At 42.7% G+C, this 17,940-nt stretch overlaps 1 protein-coding gene across 1 annotated transcript in view; it reads right to left on the reverse strand.

The window, feature by feature from the left end:
* Positions 1–17,940, reverse strand: part of LOC140727243 (uncharacterized) — a 102,684-nt gene that overhangs the window by 60,943 nt on the left and 23,801 nt on the right. The window contains exons 4-5 of the mRNA XM_073044507.1: positions 12,848–12,961; positions 8,137–8,325 (exon numbers count right to left, since the gene is read on the reverse strand). Of these exons, the coding sequence (XP_072900608.1) occupies positions 8,137–8,325; positions 12,848–12,961 (303 nt within the window). The remainder of the gene's footprint in view (positions 1–8,136; positions 8,326–12,847; positions 12,962–17,940) is intronic.

Raw genomic sequence — 17,940 nt, forward strand, 5'->3', positions numbered from 1 at the left:
AGAGGTCAAGAGATTAACCATTGGATCTTGGTAAAGGCTTGGAGGGGCAGAGGCAGGTTGTGGAATGGGGTGCAAATGAACAATTGTAAAGCAGCATTGAAAACATTTGGATAACGTATGTACTGTATGTAGGAATCTTATGATTCTGAGCATGTACTTGCTGGAGGTAGGAGATGTGTGTGGGGGGGGGGGAATCTCATTGAAACCTATTGAATTTTGAAAGGCCTAGATAAAGAGGGCACGAGAGGATATTTCCTATAGTGGGTGAGTCTAGGACCAGAGGGCGCAGTTTCAGAACACAAGGAGTCCCTTTAGAACACAAAGAGATCCCTTTACGATAGCTTATATGGAGGAATTTCTTTAGCCAGATGGTGGTAAATCTGTGGGTTTTATTGCCACAGATGACTGTGGAGGCCAAGTTATTGGGCATACTCAAAGTGGAGGTTGCTAGGGCGTCAAAAGTATGGGGAGAAGGATAATAAATGGCAGAGTAAACGCAATGAGCTAAGTGGCCTAATTCAGCTCCTGTTCCTCATAGTCTTAACTGTTGGTGAAGGATTGATTACAATTTCAGTTCAGCTTCTGGAAGGATGTCAAATGAACCCTATGAGATGAAGAATAGGAAATCAGCTCTTAACATGTCCTCCTGGTGATGATCGGGCAGCAAGAGGATTACACACAGCTTGCCTCACTTACGAGTGTTGAGCACACTGTGCCTCCAGCTCCCATAGATGCAAATCAGACTTTCCATCTGCTACCTCAAATGAATAGTGTTGATGCCAATACTTTGATGGTGCAAATAGTTGTGTCTGGAGAGGTATGGAAATTCTGTGGTTAAGTATCCAGGAGGCTGGCCCAATAACACAGTGACAAGACCAAATCCCCACCAGAACAGCTGGTGAACTAAAATTCAAGTAATTAAATAAATTTGTAAAAAGATGGTGTCTGCAAAGCCAACTATAAAACTACCGGACCGTCATTTACGTGAAAACAATCTGGTCTTCAATACTGTCCTTCATGAACCCATTATCTTTGACCCATGTGTGATTTCAGACCCTTCTCACCCCAGTGAGTAAGCAGGGGTGTGTAACATATACCAGTATTGCTAGCAATGATTACATCTCACAAAGTAATAAATAGAAAACAGCAAATGAATCTGCTCTTGATACTACAGCCTTCTTAATTAGTCAGATGGTTGAGTCATTCGAAAGTCTCCTTTCTGCATTTATCAGATTTGCTACACCATATAACCATATAACAATTACAGCACGGAAACAGGCCATCTCGGCCCTTCTAGTCCGTGCCGAATGCTTACCCTCACCTAGTCCCACTGACCTGCACTCAGCCCATAACCCTCCATTCCTTTCCTGTCCATATACCTATCCAATTTTACTTTACATGACAATACTGAACCTGCCTCTACCACTTCTATTGGAAGCTTGTTCCACACAGCTACCACTCTCTGAGTAAAGAAATTCCCTCTCGTGTTATCCTTAAACTTTTGCCCCCTAACTCTTAACTCATGTCCTCTTGTTTGAATCTCCCCTACTCTCAATGGAAAAAGCCTATCCACGTCAACTCTATCTATCCCCCTCATAATTAAATACCTCTATCAAGTCCCCCTTCAACCTTCTACGCTCCAAAGAATAAAGACCTAACTTGTTCAATCTTTCCCTGTAATTTAGGTGCTAAAACCCAGGTAACATTCTAGTAAATCTTCTCAGTACTCTCTCTATTTTGTTGACATCTTTCCTATAATTCGGTGACCAGAACTGTACACAATACTCCAAATTCGGCCTTACCAATGCCTTGTACAATTTTAACATTACATCCCAACTCCTATACTCAATGCTCTGATTTATAAAGGCCAGCATACCAAAAGCTTTCTTCACCACCCCATCTACATGAGATTCCATCTTCAGGGAACTATGCACCATTATTCCTAGATCACTCTGTTCTACTGAATTCCTCAATGCCCTACCATTTACCATGTATGTCCTATATGGATTATTCCTACCAAAATGTAGCACCTCACACTTATCAGCATTAAACACCATCTGCCATCGTTCAGCCCACTCTTCTAACTGGCCTAAATCTCTCTGCAAACTTTGAAAACCTACTTCATTATCCACAATGCCACCTACCTTAGTATCATCTGCATACTTACTAATCCAATTTACCACCCCATCATCCAGATCATTAATGTATATGACAAACAAATGTAATGACAGGGAGCAGGATTCCAGTTTGCACACACACAAATCAGGGGTCAAGAGATAATTAAAGAAACAGCTTTGAGAGCATTTTAAGATACTCAAAGAAAATGATGTCATGGTGGAGAAGAACTGGAAAGCCCTGAATCCGAAGTAAAAACAGAAAGCAGCTACTGCCTTTTGTGTTAGATGATTGGGAAGAAAAGCAGGAAAATGAAAAATAATAAACCCCAATAATTAAATATTTTAAGAATTTAAATTTTCATGATAAAATTAGACAAACTGAACAAATCAACCTATTATGTTAGTTTTACAAGTACATGTTAACAAGCTAGACAGAAAGAAAATATAAAATTTATCAATGAACAAAAGATAGAAGAATGATGGAGAAGTCAGCAAGTACCTGTCCACCCCCCACTCGCACCCTGATTGGATGTAATCCTGATGTTACAATCTTCTCTATTTTCTTTACCCATTTCTTTGGTACTTTCTCACCCTCTATAATTTTGCCTCATGAAGCCTTTAGTTCAGCAGTCACCTATTAGGAACACTTTCCTCTATCTTGACAATTATGTTTTTCATATTTCCTTTCAATCTGGAGGGAGACAGCTTACCCAATTAAGTCCATGCTGTCTCTCAAGGCAATCAGGTCAACCTGACTTATTTCTTTGTAACCTATTTTCTCACATGCTCATCAATTCCCCTCTAATTCTCCAAGGGGTATTTTCAAAGTTCAAAGTAAATTTTATTATCTAAGTACATCTATGTCATTTTCTTGTGGACGTACTCAACAAATCTATACAATAACAACTATAATAGAATCAATGAAAGTCTGCCCAACTAGGACGTTTAACCAGAGTGCAGAAGACAACAAACTATGCAAATACAAAAAGAAAAATAATAATAATCTATAAGCAATAAATATCGAGAACATGAGATGAAGAGTCCTTGAAAGTGAGTCTATAGGTTGTGGGAACATTTCAATGATGGGGCAAGTAAAGTTGAATGAAATTGTACCCTTTGGTTCAAGAGCCTGTGTGAGGAGTTCTGAAGCTCTGGTACCTTCTTCCTGATGGCAGCAGCAAGAAGAGAGCATGTCCAGTGTGGTGGGGGTCCCTGATGATAGATGCTGCTTTCCTACAACAGAGTTTCAAGTGGATACACTCAATGGTTGGGAGGGCTTTACCTGTGATGTACTGGGACAAATCCACTAGGATTTGTAGGATTTGTAGGATTTGTAGGATTTTCCATTCAAAGGCATTGCTGTTTCTATACCAGACTGTGATACAGCCAGTCAATATACTCTCCACCACACATCTATAGAGTTTGTCAAAGTTTTAGTGTCATGCTGAATCTTCGCAGATTCCTAAGGAAGTAGAGGTCCTCCGAAATAGTAATACCTAGGAATTTAAAGGTGCTGCCACTCTCCATCTGTGATCCCCTGATGAAGATTGGCTCATGAATTTCTGGTTCCCTTCTTAAAAGTCAAGGAGTATCAGCTCCTTGGTCTTGCTGATATAGAGTGAAGCATTGTTGTTATGACATCTCTCAGCCAGATTTTCAATCCCCCTCCTATATGATTATTCATCACCACCTTTAATTTGGCCAATGACAGTTACATCATCAGTAAACTTAAAGATGGCATTGGAGCTGTGCTTAGCTGCACAGTCATAAGTGTAAAGTGAGCAAAACGAGGCTAAGCACACAGTCTTGTCGTGCACCTGTGCTGATGGAGGTTCTGGAGGAGATATTGTTGCCAATTCAAGCTGACTGGAGTCTGCAAGTGAGGAAATCCAGGATCCAATTGCACAAGGAGGTATTGAGGCCAAGGTCTTGGAGCTTACTGATTAGATGGTAGTATTGAATGCTGAGCTATAGTTGATAAAGAACATCCTGATGTATGCATCTTTGCAGTCAAGCTGCAGTTTCATAAAAAGCACTAATCTGCATGCTATTGATGAAAAATCTGATCATGATGAGAGTGATACAGGACTGAGTAGTCTTGAGATTTATAATGTGAAAACTAAAAGGAGACAAACAATATGGCTTCTACCAGAAGTGAATGGCAAATTAATTAAAATGGAATTGGACAGTGGCTTAGCTGTTACAGTCATTCCACAAAATGAGTTTGAACGGCATCTCGAAGATACTCAGCTGAAGCCTGCAGATATCCAACTAAGAGCTTATATGAGAGAAAGATAACATTTGTGGAATGATATTTGTAACAGTGAAATACAATAGCCAACAAGCCACACTGGGTTTGTATGTGGTAAAAAAGGCGGGCCATCATTGTGAAGCCATAATTGGCTGTGACAACTACAACTTGATTAGAGATCCATCCACCACTTGCGTGCCACATCCCCTGCAATAGAGTCAACTGAAAGTGAATTAAGAAAGGTACTGGATGATACCACAGCAGTGTTCACAATGGAAAAGTCAAACATATCAAGGGTAAAATAGTATTAAATGAAAATGCCATACCCAAGTTTTTCAAAGCCCATCTGGTTCCTTATACCATCTGTCATAAACTAGTCAGTGAACTAGATGGCATGGAGGCTGAAGGAATTTGTTCCAAGGTTGAGTGAAGCCTATAGGCAACACCAGTGGTCCCAGCAGACAAGAAGGATAGGTCTGACAGGATCTGTGGTGATTTTAAGGTCACCATCAATCCAGTACTGAAAGTAGATCAATACCCTCTCCCCAGGACGAGGTATCTTTTGCAAACCTTTCTGGAGGGAAATACTTCAACAAGGTAGACTTAGCTGACACCTACCTACAGATGGAGATGGAAGAAGCCCAGATACAGCAAGGCTGCTCAGGTGCTCTGTGTTACCTGGATGACACCATTTTTACTAGTAAGGATCTCTAAAATCTTAAGCCAGTTGCAACCACCTGGCACGCCTCAGGCTCGCTCAGCTTGCTTCCATCTGGGGGAGCAGCCTTCGGCCCCGCCAAACTGGATAATCAGCCTGTGTAGATGCTGTGTGATGTCCCCATCCCGCCAAATAACAGACAGTACACCATATGCGATTAAATGATTACACTTTATAGATCTTACTGGAACTAAGTAATTAATAACGATACAGTAATAATGAAGGAAAAGGAAATAAAGAAAAGGCACCAAACTTATCAAAGTCAAAAACCACTTCATGCACAACCGTTGGAGCTCAATTACCGAAGTCTTCTGGCCACCATTCGATCCCCTCAGACCTCCTCGACTTGTAGCTCGGGACCACCCGAAGTGATCAACCAAGCACCCCTGGCACGTCCATCTTCATCTCCTCTCCTCACCGAAAATCCTGGCCTCGGACCCCTGCTCGGGGTCTGTTTCATCGCCTAGTTTACAGCATTTCATCCTCTCTCTCTCTCACCCCCTCGCGCTGACTCCCCAAATGCCCGCCAATAATAGCTTACAGACCCAGAAGAGAGAATAACATTAATCCCAATTGGTTAACAAATGAATACAATCCCCGTTATCAGCAACTCTAAACCCAAACAAACTGCGAGAGAAAGCACTTATCATAACAAAGAAGCATTCCTACTTTTAACAAAACAAAGAAGCCATTTTGATTAACATATGCAGTAACAAAGAAAAAGAAGAAACCCCCTTACACCAATAAAAAAAACCCTTACACAGTGTTAAAAATATTAAAAGATTATGGGCTCAGGGCATGACGCAATAAGTGTGAATTCTTTAAATGAAGTATCACTTACTGTGGTCACACCATTGACACACAAGCATGACACAAGTGTGCTGAGAAATTTCAAGCAGTGGTGGATGCCCCAGGGCCAAAGGTCATGTCACAGTTATGGTCCTTTTTAGGATTTGTCAATAACTAGAACAAGCTGCTGCCAAACCTGGCTACTATGTTCCAGCCTTTGAATTTATTACTACAGATCAGGAAGAAATGGCAATGGACAAAGCAGTGTGAGGTGGCTTTCCAAAAGGTAAAGGGAATGGTTGCATTAGACACTGGACTCACATGTTATGATCTACATTGTCCGCTGAAGCTTGTCTGTGACGCCTCGCGTTATGGTATAGGTGCAGTCATGTCACGTGTTATGAGTGATGCAAGTGAATGCCCCATAGCCTTTGCATCATGTTCCCCTACCATTGCTCACAGATTGACAGAGATGCCTTGAGTGTGGTTTTGCGTGAAAAGAGTTTCAGCCAGCACTTGTATGGGAGAGAGTTTACCCTCATTACTGATCATCAACCACTAGCATCCATTTTCAATCCACAGGCAGGTGTTCCTTTAACAGCAGCACGAATACAGAGATAGGTTTTGTTTCTCTGAGGGCACAATTACAAAATTTAATTCAAGAGGATGACTAATCATGGAAATGCTGATGGATTGTCCTGTTTACCCTTGGAAAAGGAAATAACTGAAGAATTTATAAAAAAGGACACTCCACTTGACATATTCTCCCAAATGCAAATTGGAAGTCTCCCTTTTATGGCAGAGCTGATCCAAAGGGAAACTAGAAAAGACCCCACACTGTCTCAAGTCTACATAGCCATTCAAAGTGGCTGGAACGTGCAGCAGAAATTCTAGTTCCTCTGTTTTCTCCAGCGCCGGGATGAACTTGCTCTTGATGGGGGTTGCCTTATATGGGGATTGAGAGTTGTACCGTCCAAGCTGAGAGCTAAAGTGTCATCTAGGTCATCTAGGCATGGTCAAAATGGAAGTGTTGGGTCAAAGCTTTGTCTGGTGGCCTGTAATAGATCACTAGCCATAGCTGCTTGCCATTCACTGCTCGGGATGCCAAAACATCCAGAAGAAAGGTGCCAGAGCTGTCAGAACAACTTACTGCAGTCCTAGAGTCAACTCCTACAGCCACCACAGAGGTGGCCCCAGAACCTGAGATTGTTTCACAGCCACAAGTCTCACTCGCCACTGGAAATGGGCACCCAGGTGATGAGTTATCCAGGCCTTTCAATCTACCACTCTTTATAGTTGGAGTCCCAGAGGAACGTAGTGGACTATAAGGTCAGCAGGAGAAGTTATTGGCTGCAGTCTACCATTTCTGCAGAACTTGTATGTGTCCGGGATAAAGAAGTAGGCAAGAAAAATCACTGCAGATACTGCCCATCCTACAAACTCCCTTCTGGGAAGCACTATAGGGCTACTAAAATAAAAACTTCTCGCCATCTTAAAAGTTTCTTATGCCAGGCAGTTTATCTGATCAACCATTTTAATTAGCAACCTCCGTCTATTTATTATTTCAGTCATTGCACTGTAAGCACTTTAAACCACTTTTTATGATACTGTTTACATTGTAAATACATGCTATGTATTATGCACATTTTATTCCATATCCGTACTTCAACCTCCATCTTATTTTTGTGTGTTTTTGTTCTTTGTAATTATTGAACGTTGTTTTTTGTTACAAGTCATGCCAACACACCACAGCAAACTCCTGATACATTTAAATGTAAATGGTGAATAAAGTTGCTCCTTGAGTAAAGTTTACACAGATTAGAGTTTGGGTCATTGGCACATTGACTCGAAGCTAATTGTTGACCACTCATTTATTTACATGAGTCATATATCAGTCTCACTTATTCTTTCACAATCTCAATATCCCCCACATTCTACCACTCATTTACCATATGTACCAGAAGTCATTTACAGTGACCTATTAGTGAAGGAAGAATGCAGAGCATTCCAGGGAAATCCACCGTCACAGGGAGAACGTGCAAACTCTATACAGCCAGAGGGTGGGATTGAGACAGCAGCTCTACTATTTGTGATACCGTGCTGTCATCATGGAGAAATTAATATTGCTTAAGGACCCAAGGCATAGATTATGAAGCTGACTTTCATCCAATCAGAAGTAAGCAGTAAGAGTTATTGTTTAAGCTCAGATCATCAAACATTTAGCATGAAGAATCAAGTTTTTATCCATCCTTATCTCTTACCCACTGGTAACTGTCTCGATGACCGACTTCAGGAGGTTTGGTTTTAACTTTGGTGTCATCTCCGAGAAGAATCTGATCCACAAATACTGTTGAGATTATTGTGTCTTTTCCTGTTGCACTGAATGAAGCCTTTACTTGTCCTGCTTGGAGATCTTCCTTTGGTATATCAAGTCTGGGATCGGTTTTCTCCTGAAACATTTATAAATGTGAACAGAATTATTTCAGTAAAATGTCACAGATTGACAGAAAATGGCCCTCAAGCCCAACTAGTCCACGTGAACAAGATGCCTTCTGAGTTAATCCCATTTTCCTGTACTTGGCCCATATCTCTCACAACTTTTCCTTTCTATGAACCTGCCAAACGGCTTTAAAATGTTATAATGGTACTCTCCTCTACCAATTCCTTTGGCAACTTTTTCCACATACCCACCAGCTTCTGTGTGAAAAATTTGCTCTGGAGGTTCCCTTTAAATCTTTTCTCCCTCACTGTAAACCCTTGCTCCGTAACCTTTGGCTCCTCTACTTTGGGTAAAACACTGATAAACAATCTTAACGAATGCCCTTAAGGATTTTCTTTATCTCTATAAGGTCACTCGTCTGCCTCCTTTGCACGATGGAAACCAGTCCCAGTCTATCCAGTCTCTCCTTATGAATCAGGACCACAATCAGTGCCTGAGCTCTGAAACCCATAGGTGCAGACAAGTGTATCTGCCATTGTTCACCATCAGTCAATCTCCCCCACCCTCTTCCCATCCCTTCTTTTCCCTTTCCCCTCTCTCTTCCTACTGACGCTACGCAGCTATTACCAATCTCTCCAAAACCCCATACCCTCCTGGCAAACACTGGATCATAGTTCCCAGCAACTTCCATCTGCCCACACAACAGGTGGGTGGCTCTGGAGATTACTGGGGCCATGGGGCACCACAGTAACATAGTAGTTTGTGTGATTGCTCCTTTGCGTCAGTGGTCACTGATCACTGACCGAGGTTTAATTCCTGCTGTTCTCTGTAAAGTGTTTGTACATTCTCCCCCAGGTGGGCTTCCTTCAGGAGCTCTGGTTTCTTCCCACATTCCAAAGTCATACGGGTTAGGGTTACTGAGTTGTGGGCACGCTTTGTTAGTACCAGAAGTGTGGTGGCACTTGGAAGCTGCCCCCAGCACAAGCCTCAAACTTGTGTTGTGTTGGTTGTCGACACAAAATGATGCTGTAGTAATCCAATCACACACAAGAGAAAATCTGCAGATGCTGGAAATCAGAGCAACACACACAAAACGCAAGGGAAACTCAGCAGGCCAGGCAGCATCTATGGAAAAGAGTACAGTCGACATTTTGGGCTGAAACCCTTCGGCAGGGCTGGAGAAAAAAAAAAGCTGAGGAGTAGATTTTAAAAGTGGGGGGAGGGGAGAGAGAAACACGAGGTGATGGGTGAAACCTGAAGGGGGAGAGTTGAAATAAAGAGCTGGGAAGTTGATTGGTGAAAGCGAAAGAAGATCATGGAAGAAAGAAAAGGGGGGAGGAGCAGCAGAGGGAAATGATGGGTGGGCAAGGAGACAAGGTGAGAGGGAGAAAAGGGGAAGGGGAATGGTGAAAGAGGGGGTCATTACCGGAAGTTCAAGAATTCAATGTTCATGCCATCAGGTTGGAGGCCACCCAAAAAGAATATAAGGTGCTGTTCCTCCAACCTGAGTGTGGCTTCATCACGACAGTGGAGGAGGCCATGGATAGACATATTGGAATGGGAATGGGAAGTGGAATTAAAATAAGTGGCCACTGGGAGATCCCGCTTTCTCTGACAGATGGAGCATAGGTGCTTGGCGAAGTGGACTCTCAATCTATGTTGGGTCTCTCCGATATACAGGAAACCTCACCAGGAGCACCGGATACAGTACAAGACTCCAACAGACACACAGGTGAAGTATCACCTCACCTGGGGGGACTGTTTGGGGTCCTGAATGGTGGTGAGGGAGGAGGTGTAGGGGCAGGTGTAGCACTTGTTCTGCTTGCAAGGATAAGTATCAGGAAGGAGATCAGCGGGGAGGGACAAATGAACAAGGGAGTCGCGTAGGAAACAATTCCTGTGGAAAGCAGAAAGTAGGGGGGAAAGATATGCTTGGTGGTGGGATCCTGTTGGAGATGACCGAAGTTTTGGAGAATTATATACTGGACGCGAAGCCTGGTGGGGTGGCAGGTGAGGACAAAAGGAACCCTATCCCTGGTACTGTGGCGGGAGGATGGGGTAAGAGCAGACATGGGGGAAATGGAAGAGATGCGGTTGAGGGCAGCATTGATGGTGGAGGAAAGGAAGCCCCTTTCTTTGAAAAAGCAGGACATCTCCTTCATTCTATAATGAAAAGCCTCATCCTGAGAAATATAGACTGAGAAGCTCATGGTCAAATGTGCTGAGCTTCCTTTTGGGGAGACGGAGCTGCCGGCTAGAGAAGGCGAGTGGCTGCCACACATCTCCAGCCAACTGTTCGTGTACAGTGGCCACAGCGGAGTCTGAAGTGTCAGCAGTAATGACTATAGGTGGCATTGGGGAGTGGGGTCAAGTTGGAAAGGGCTTGTTTGGCATCATCAAATTCCCTGGTCATATCCACTGACCAGTCAAGCATGTGATAAGGGGTATTGCCTTTAAATGCACCATATAGGGGAAGCATAAATTCAGCAGCTTGTGTAAGGAAGTGGAGATAGAAATTTACCATACATAAAATCTCTTGCAGTTTTTTAGTAGTGCAGGGTGGTGGGAAATCCATAATAACAGCTAGTTTTGATGGGAAGGGGTTCGCATGGAGATGAGGTGGCTGAGAAAGTTAATGGCTGACAACCCAAACTGGAATTTAACAGGGTTAATAATCAGCTCGAAAAATGTGCAGAGATGAAAGACATGCTCGGATTTGAATGCACTGGAAGATGATGTGTCATCATCTTCCTTCAGCTGTGCCTTTGAGGTCCTATACATCACATGTACATCAAAACCTACAGTGACACGAGTGGCTTGAGTTAATAACCAACACAACCCAAGGATGAGCTGGGTGCTGTCCACAAGTGTCACCACTCATTGCGGCGCCAACATAGCCTTCCTACAACGCACAGAAGAACAACGCAGAACACAAGCAACAAAACAACAACAGCAAAACAAGCCCCTACCCTCCCTCCTACCCGCCCACACACCCAGACAGTCCTCCAACTCCAGGACAGGCCTCTGGACTTCCAGCCTCCAGTGGAGTTACACAGAACAGGCCTCAGCTTTTCCCAGTGAATGGGCAGACTCGTAAATCTCGGGCATCAGCCACTGGGCTTCAACTTCCGATCCAGCGTCAGTCCTCGATCTTCAGTATCGGAGGTAAGATAAGTTTATGATGTGCCCTCGAGCTCTAGGCCTCGAATGTCAGACTCTCCGATGACAGGACCTCAAACGTCTTGAATGAATGATTTATCAATACAGAGATTAAGATGATATTTTCAACTAAACTGCACATTTTTCTTTGCTTTGCAACCAGTGCTAATAAGACATAGGGAAAAATCTGGGTGGTAAGAAGCCATAGTGAAAGCAAATTTCAGTGAAGTGTGGCTCAAAGAAGAAAAACAACTGGGAACTTCTGATGTAGTGGCATGCACAGCATACTGATTTTTCTATCTTTCTCTGGCCCATTACTTTTTACAATGGTTACAGCAGACAACAGAGTGGGCAAGACTTGCTAAACATAACTGAGGAAATTTTAATCCTCAAAGACAATATATTTGCCAGGTGCAAATGAGATACCAAGATAGCGCCAGCCAAGCAGTTCCATTAAATATTTCAATGACGCTACATGCTTCGGAGACTACCTCACTCCTCACTTTGAGGCTGGTAGGGATTTCTGCTGGAAGGGTTAAGGAGCCGTGAGAAAGTCCTTATGGGTCAGAAGGCTACAGTAATGATCGGGCTAACCTGCTTCTCTTGCCACAAGCAGATATCTATGGTCCCACCGGGAATGACTAGCCCTCCACATTGTCACTGTTGACACCCCCCTGGACTGTAACCACCATTTTCTCATTTCCACAGTAAGTGCTTAGCTCCATCATGGACGTTGACCTCCAGCATCACTGTACGAGGCAGGAAACGTCAAAAGCTCCTTCCCCCCCCCCCCAAACGCAAATGCTGCTCAACCAACTGAATTCCAGATTGCAGCACCTGCTGTCTCTTGTGTCTCCATTCCTGTACTCATCCACAGGACATTAATATAGTGGCCCATGCCCCATCAGTAGTCAGTGGACAGCCCCACAGTCAGGCTGCTGAATCAGCCCAACACTGATCACCAATTCCATCAACATATTTATGATTCCGTATCTTCTCCAACTCCCTCTGAAAAACAAACCCCCTCTACAGCAGCATCGCGGTAATGCAGCAGGTAGTACTGTTGTCTCACAATCCCTGTGTTCAAGCCTGGCCTTGGGTGCTGCCTCTGTGGAGTTTGCATGTTCTTTCCATGACCATGTGGGTCTCCCTGGGAAGGATTCCAGCCTCCTCCTACATTGTAGAGGAGGATAACTGGCCACAGTAAATTACCCTTTACTGTAGGTTAAAGGCGAAGAAAACATCAAGGGGGGTGGATTTGCACATCCAAAAATCACTGCATAACAATCCCAGCCCATCAATATTGATTAACATTGCTCATCGATGCTCAACATTGATTAACTCTTCACTTTCAGCAGCGGATTTGCTTTTACCTGATCGTTTGGAGATGCCGCAGGATAAGGAATGTCTTCATCTTGGTCAAGGTCGCTTCCTTCTGATGATTCAAAGGTTTTAATGGAGGAGGAAGATTTCCTTCCATCTATCTGCTTTGAAAAGAGAGGAATGATTTTTAATAATCCAGTATCTTTTCCCATATATCATTTGCCATCTCCCATTAAACAGTCTGCCATTAGGCAGTATCACGACCAGTGTGAGCAGAAACGGGGATAATGTTGACTCAGCAAGCTCACGAGACGCTGCTTGAATTCTCTCCCAACTCCCACACTGCCTGACAGTTTCTAAGAGTGATCAGCCTCCAGATCTCTCAGTTTGCTGTCTCTAATTACGACTGGCAGTGTTTGACGATCTGATTGCTCAACATAGCCACCGGTACAGATGCGGCAAAGTCACACCAGCAACCAACCCAGATCACTTTGCAAAATCCTCCCCCGGATATCTGGGCACTGGTTACTAAGCTGGGAGAGCTATCCCATAGTCTAGTAAAGCAGTAGTTTATACTCACAGACTTATACCTTACAGACAATATGCCTTTCAGCCTCTCTCTCTCTCTCTCGCTCTCTTTCTCTCTCTCCTTCTGATATCTATTTTTAAAATCCTCACAGTTCACAATGCTTGCATGTTTCGTCTCATCTACACATTTGGAAACTGTGCCCTATTCCTTCAAGTCAAAGTTATCAAGAAATATTAAGTAAACTAGTGACTCCTAGCATTGACCTCTTGGGAGTACATTACCTGTTTATATTCTGAAAAACACCCAATCCCATATTGTCACTTCAACTATTCTATACTGTTTCTATCCATTTTAACCCATGAGCTTCATTCTTGATGAAAAACCTGTCACACATCGTATTATCATACACTTTTTGAAACTCCATGTACATCACTGACCCTCATCAAAGTAAAATTCATCGATTTATCAAATCTCTGGTGACTTTCCTTATTCTGTCCATACTTGTCCAAGCAGCTGCCCAATTCCTAATGATTGTTTCTGGAAGTTTCCTGCTGTAACTGTGTAATTCTCTTTACCAGTAGGTAAGTGCCACAGCTGGTAGAGCTGCTGGCTCAACACTGCAGAGACCTGGGTTCGATCTGGGCCATTGATTCTCTCCGTGTGGAATCTGCACATTCCCCCTGTCACCACTTGGCATTCCTCCACATGATCTGGTTCCCTCCCCACCCCACCACACCTCTCACGTCCCAAAGATGTGTGGGTTGGGAGGTAAATTGCCTGCAGCAATTGCTTCTTGTGTGTAGGTGAGTGGTAGAATCTGGGGGGAAATTGGGAGAACAATAAAAAACTGTATTAACATAGCATTAGTGCAAAACCGTGTTAGGTGCAGACTCAATGCGTCCATAAGACCATAAGACATAGGAGCAGAATTAGGCCATTTGGCCCATCGAGTCTGTTCCGTCATTGAATCATGGCTGATCTGTTTTATCTTCTCCTCAACCCCATTTCCCGGCATTCTCCCCGTAACCTTTGATGCCATGTCCAATTAAGAACCAATCAAACTCCACTCTAAATACACCCAACAACCTGGCCTCCACAGCTGCACATAGCAACAAATTCACACCCTCCAGATAAAGGAATTTCTCCACATCTGTTTTGAATGGATGCCCCTCTATCCTGAGGCTGTGCCCTCTTGTCCTAGACTCCCCCATCATGGGAATCATCCTTTCCACTTCTACTCTGTTTAGTCCTCTCAACATTCAAAAGGTTTCAATGAGAAACCTCATCATTCTAAATTCCAGCGAGTACAGACCCAGAGCTATCAAGCGTTCCCCATATGATAGCCCTTTCATTCCTGGAATCAACCTTGTGAATCTCCTCTCAGCTCCCCTCCAATGCCAACATGTCTCTTCTAAGATGAGTAGTCCAAAATTGTTCACAATACTCAAGCTGAGGCCTCGTTAGTGTTCTTGTATTCTAGATTTGTTGAAATGAATGCTAACATTGCATTTGCCTTCCTCACCACCGACTCAATCTGCAAGTTAACCTTTAGGGTGTTCTGCACAAGGACTCCCAAGTCCCTTTGCATCTCAGATGTTTGGATTTTCTTTCCCTTTAGAAAATAATTCTCACATTTATTTCTATTACCAAAGTGCATGAGCATGCATTTTCCAACATTATATTTCATTTGCCACTTTCTTGCCCATTCTCCTAATCTAAGTTCTTCTGCATCCTACCTGTTTCTTCAACACTACCTGCCCCTCCGCCAATCTTCATATCCTCTGTAAACTTGGCAACAAAGCCATCTATTTCATCATCTAAATCATTTATATACAGCATTAAAAAAATGGTCCCAACACCGACCCCTGCGAACACCACTAGTCACTGGCAGCCAACCAAACAAGAATCCTTTTATTCCCACTCACTGCCTTTTTTCAATCAGCCAATGCTCCAACCATCTTAGTAAATTTCCTGTAGTACCACGGGCTCTTAATTTGGTAAGCAGCCTCATGAGTGGCACCTTGTCAAAGGCCTTCTGAAAGTCCAAATATACAACATCCACTGCATTTCCTTTATCTATCCTACTTGTAATCTCCTCAAAGAGATTAAGGAAACCATGCTGACTTTGTCCTATCTTGTCCTGTGTCACCAAGTACTCCATCACTTCATCCTTAACAATTGTCTCTAACATCTTCCCAACCACTGAGGTCAGGCTAACCGGTCTATAATTTCCTTTCTGCTGCCTTCCTCCTTTCTTAAGAGTGGAGTGACATTTGCAATTTTCCAGTCCTCTGGCACCATGCCAGAGTCCAATGATTTTTGAAAGATCATTTCTAATGCCACCACAATCTCTAACATTACCTCTTTCAGAATCCTGGAGTGCAGTTCCTCTGGTCCGGGTGACTTATGCACCTTTAGGTATTTCAACTTTTTGAGCATCTTCTCTCTTGTAATGGTAACTGCACCCACTCCTCTTCCTTCACACACTACAACATCAGACACACTGCTAGTGTCCTCCACAGTGAAGGCTGATGCAAAATACTCATTTAGTTCATCTGCCATCTCCTTGTCCCCCATTATTATTTCTCCTGCCTCGTTTTCTAACAGTCCTATATCTACTCTCATCTCTCTTTTATTTTTTTACATACTTGAAAAAGCTTTTACTTTGATATTATTTGCTAGCTTGCTTTCATATTTCATCTTTTTTCTTCTAATGATTCTTCTGGTTGCTCTCTGTAGGTTTTTAAAAACTTCCCAATCCTCTATCTGCCCACTAATTTTTGCATTGTTGTATGTCTTCTCTTTTGCTTTTACATTAGCTTTGCCTTCCCTTGTCAGCCATAGTTGTATACTATTTTGCCATTTGAGTGTTTCTTCACTTTTAGAATACACATGTCCTGCACCTTCCTCATTTTTCCCAGCAGCTCCTTCCAATTTACTTTGGCCAACTCCTCTCTCATACCACTGTAATTTCCCTTACTCCACTGAAATACTGCTGCATCAGACTTTACTTTCGCCCTATCAAAGGGTCAAAGGGCCTGTTTTTGTGCACTCTCTCTTTCAAACTGTTGCTCCAATTTTAATTGCTTTAGTGCCCTAACAGCTGGAAAGCATAAGGGAGTTTTTTGGTCTCTGAATTACTGCTGATTGTGAAGTGTGGCAAAATAAACTGTAGATTTGTGTACTCTGCTATCGATTTCTGTGTTAGTAAACCATCTGCAAACATTCTCTGATGTGAATAATTTTCTAACTGTCCTACCTAAACCAATCATAAAACTGTACTCTTGGAAATAACTAGAACACCATCTGTCATACAGAACTTCAAAAATAAAGGCCTGCAAAATTATTACATTTGGGATTAATTGGATTTTGTTGTCACTGAACTCAAAGACAGGAAAGTACAATTTTATACAAATCAAACTGAGTAATTTAAAATTTTAAAAAAACTAAGGATGTTGGGAATTTATAATAAAAATGAAAGCTAGAGCTGGATATACACAGTAGATCTTGTTACAATCGCTCATTGCATATGAGGGGGACGGATAGGGTAAATGCAAGCAGGCTTTCTCCCCTGAGGTTGTGTGAGACTAGTACTAGAGGTCATAGGTTCAGGGTGAAAGATGAAATATTTAGGAGGAATCCGAGGGGGAGCTTCCTCGCTCAGAGGGTGGAGAGAGTGTGGAATGAGCTGGTGGTGGAAGTGGTGGATGTGGGTTTGATTTTAACACTTGAGAGAAGTTTGGATAGATATGTAGATGGGTGGGAGATGTAGGACAGTGGTCCAAGTGCAGATTGATGAGACTAGGCACAATAATAGCTCGGCATAGACTAGATGGGCTGAAGGACCTGTTTCTGTGCTATATTGCTCTGTGACTCTATGAAACATTGTTCCACCGTGTATTATTCTTATTTGTTTAGCTCATTCATGCCTCCACCACCCCCATATCCTAGGTAGGTTATTTGGCTGCTGTAAATTTCTGCCCCTACTTATTTAGAAAATGTCAACAAACTAATTAGGCTAAAGCTAGTAAGTCACGTGGACCTGATGGCATGTATTCTGGGATCTTAAAGCGAGTGGCCACAGAGATAAGTGGCTGTTTTGATTGTGATCTAACAAAATTACTCAGGAACTGGTGGGATTCCAGGGGATTGGAAAACTGAAAATGTATTATTACAGGGAGAGAAAGAAAGAAAGAAATTCATCATGAGAAAATGATGGAATCCATTTTTGAGGTTATACCAGGATGTCTGGGAAATTATAATATTGGAACAATATCAAGGAAGGTCAATGTGCTTTATAAAAAACCAACCTCCTTGATTTATTTCAAGATCTATGAAGAATGGATAATGAAAACCAGTAGATTAAGATTACTTGGATTCAGTAGCCATTCCATATGGTGCCATATTCATCGACATGTAGTTGAAGTTAACTACACAAGTGGATATTGGCTGGCGATAATTTATTGACATGCATAGAGGATTAGCTAACTAAAGTTAGAGAGTTAGGATAAATAGATCCTTTGGGACGGACAATCAGTAATTATTGGATCTCTGCAGTGGCCTCAGCTACTTACAGTCAATATTAATGACTTCGATGAAGGGACCGAATATACT

Source organism: Hemitrygon akajei, chromosome 5, assembly GCF_048418815.1.
Source record: "Hemitrygon akajei chromosome 5, sHemAka1.3, whole genome shotgun sequence".
Taxonomy (NCBI): domain Eukaryota; kingdom Metazoa; phylum Chordata; class Chondrichthyes; order Myliobatiformes; family Dasyatidae; genus Hemitrygon; species Hemitrygon akajei.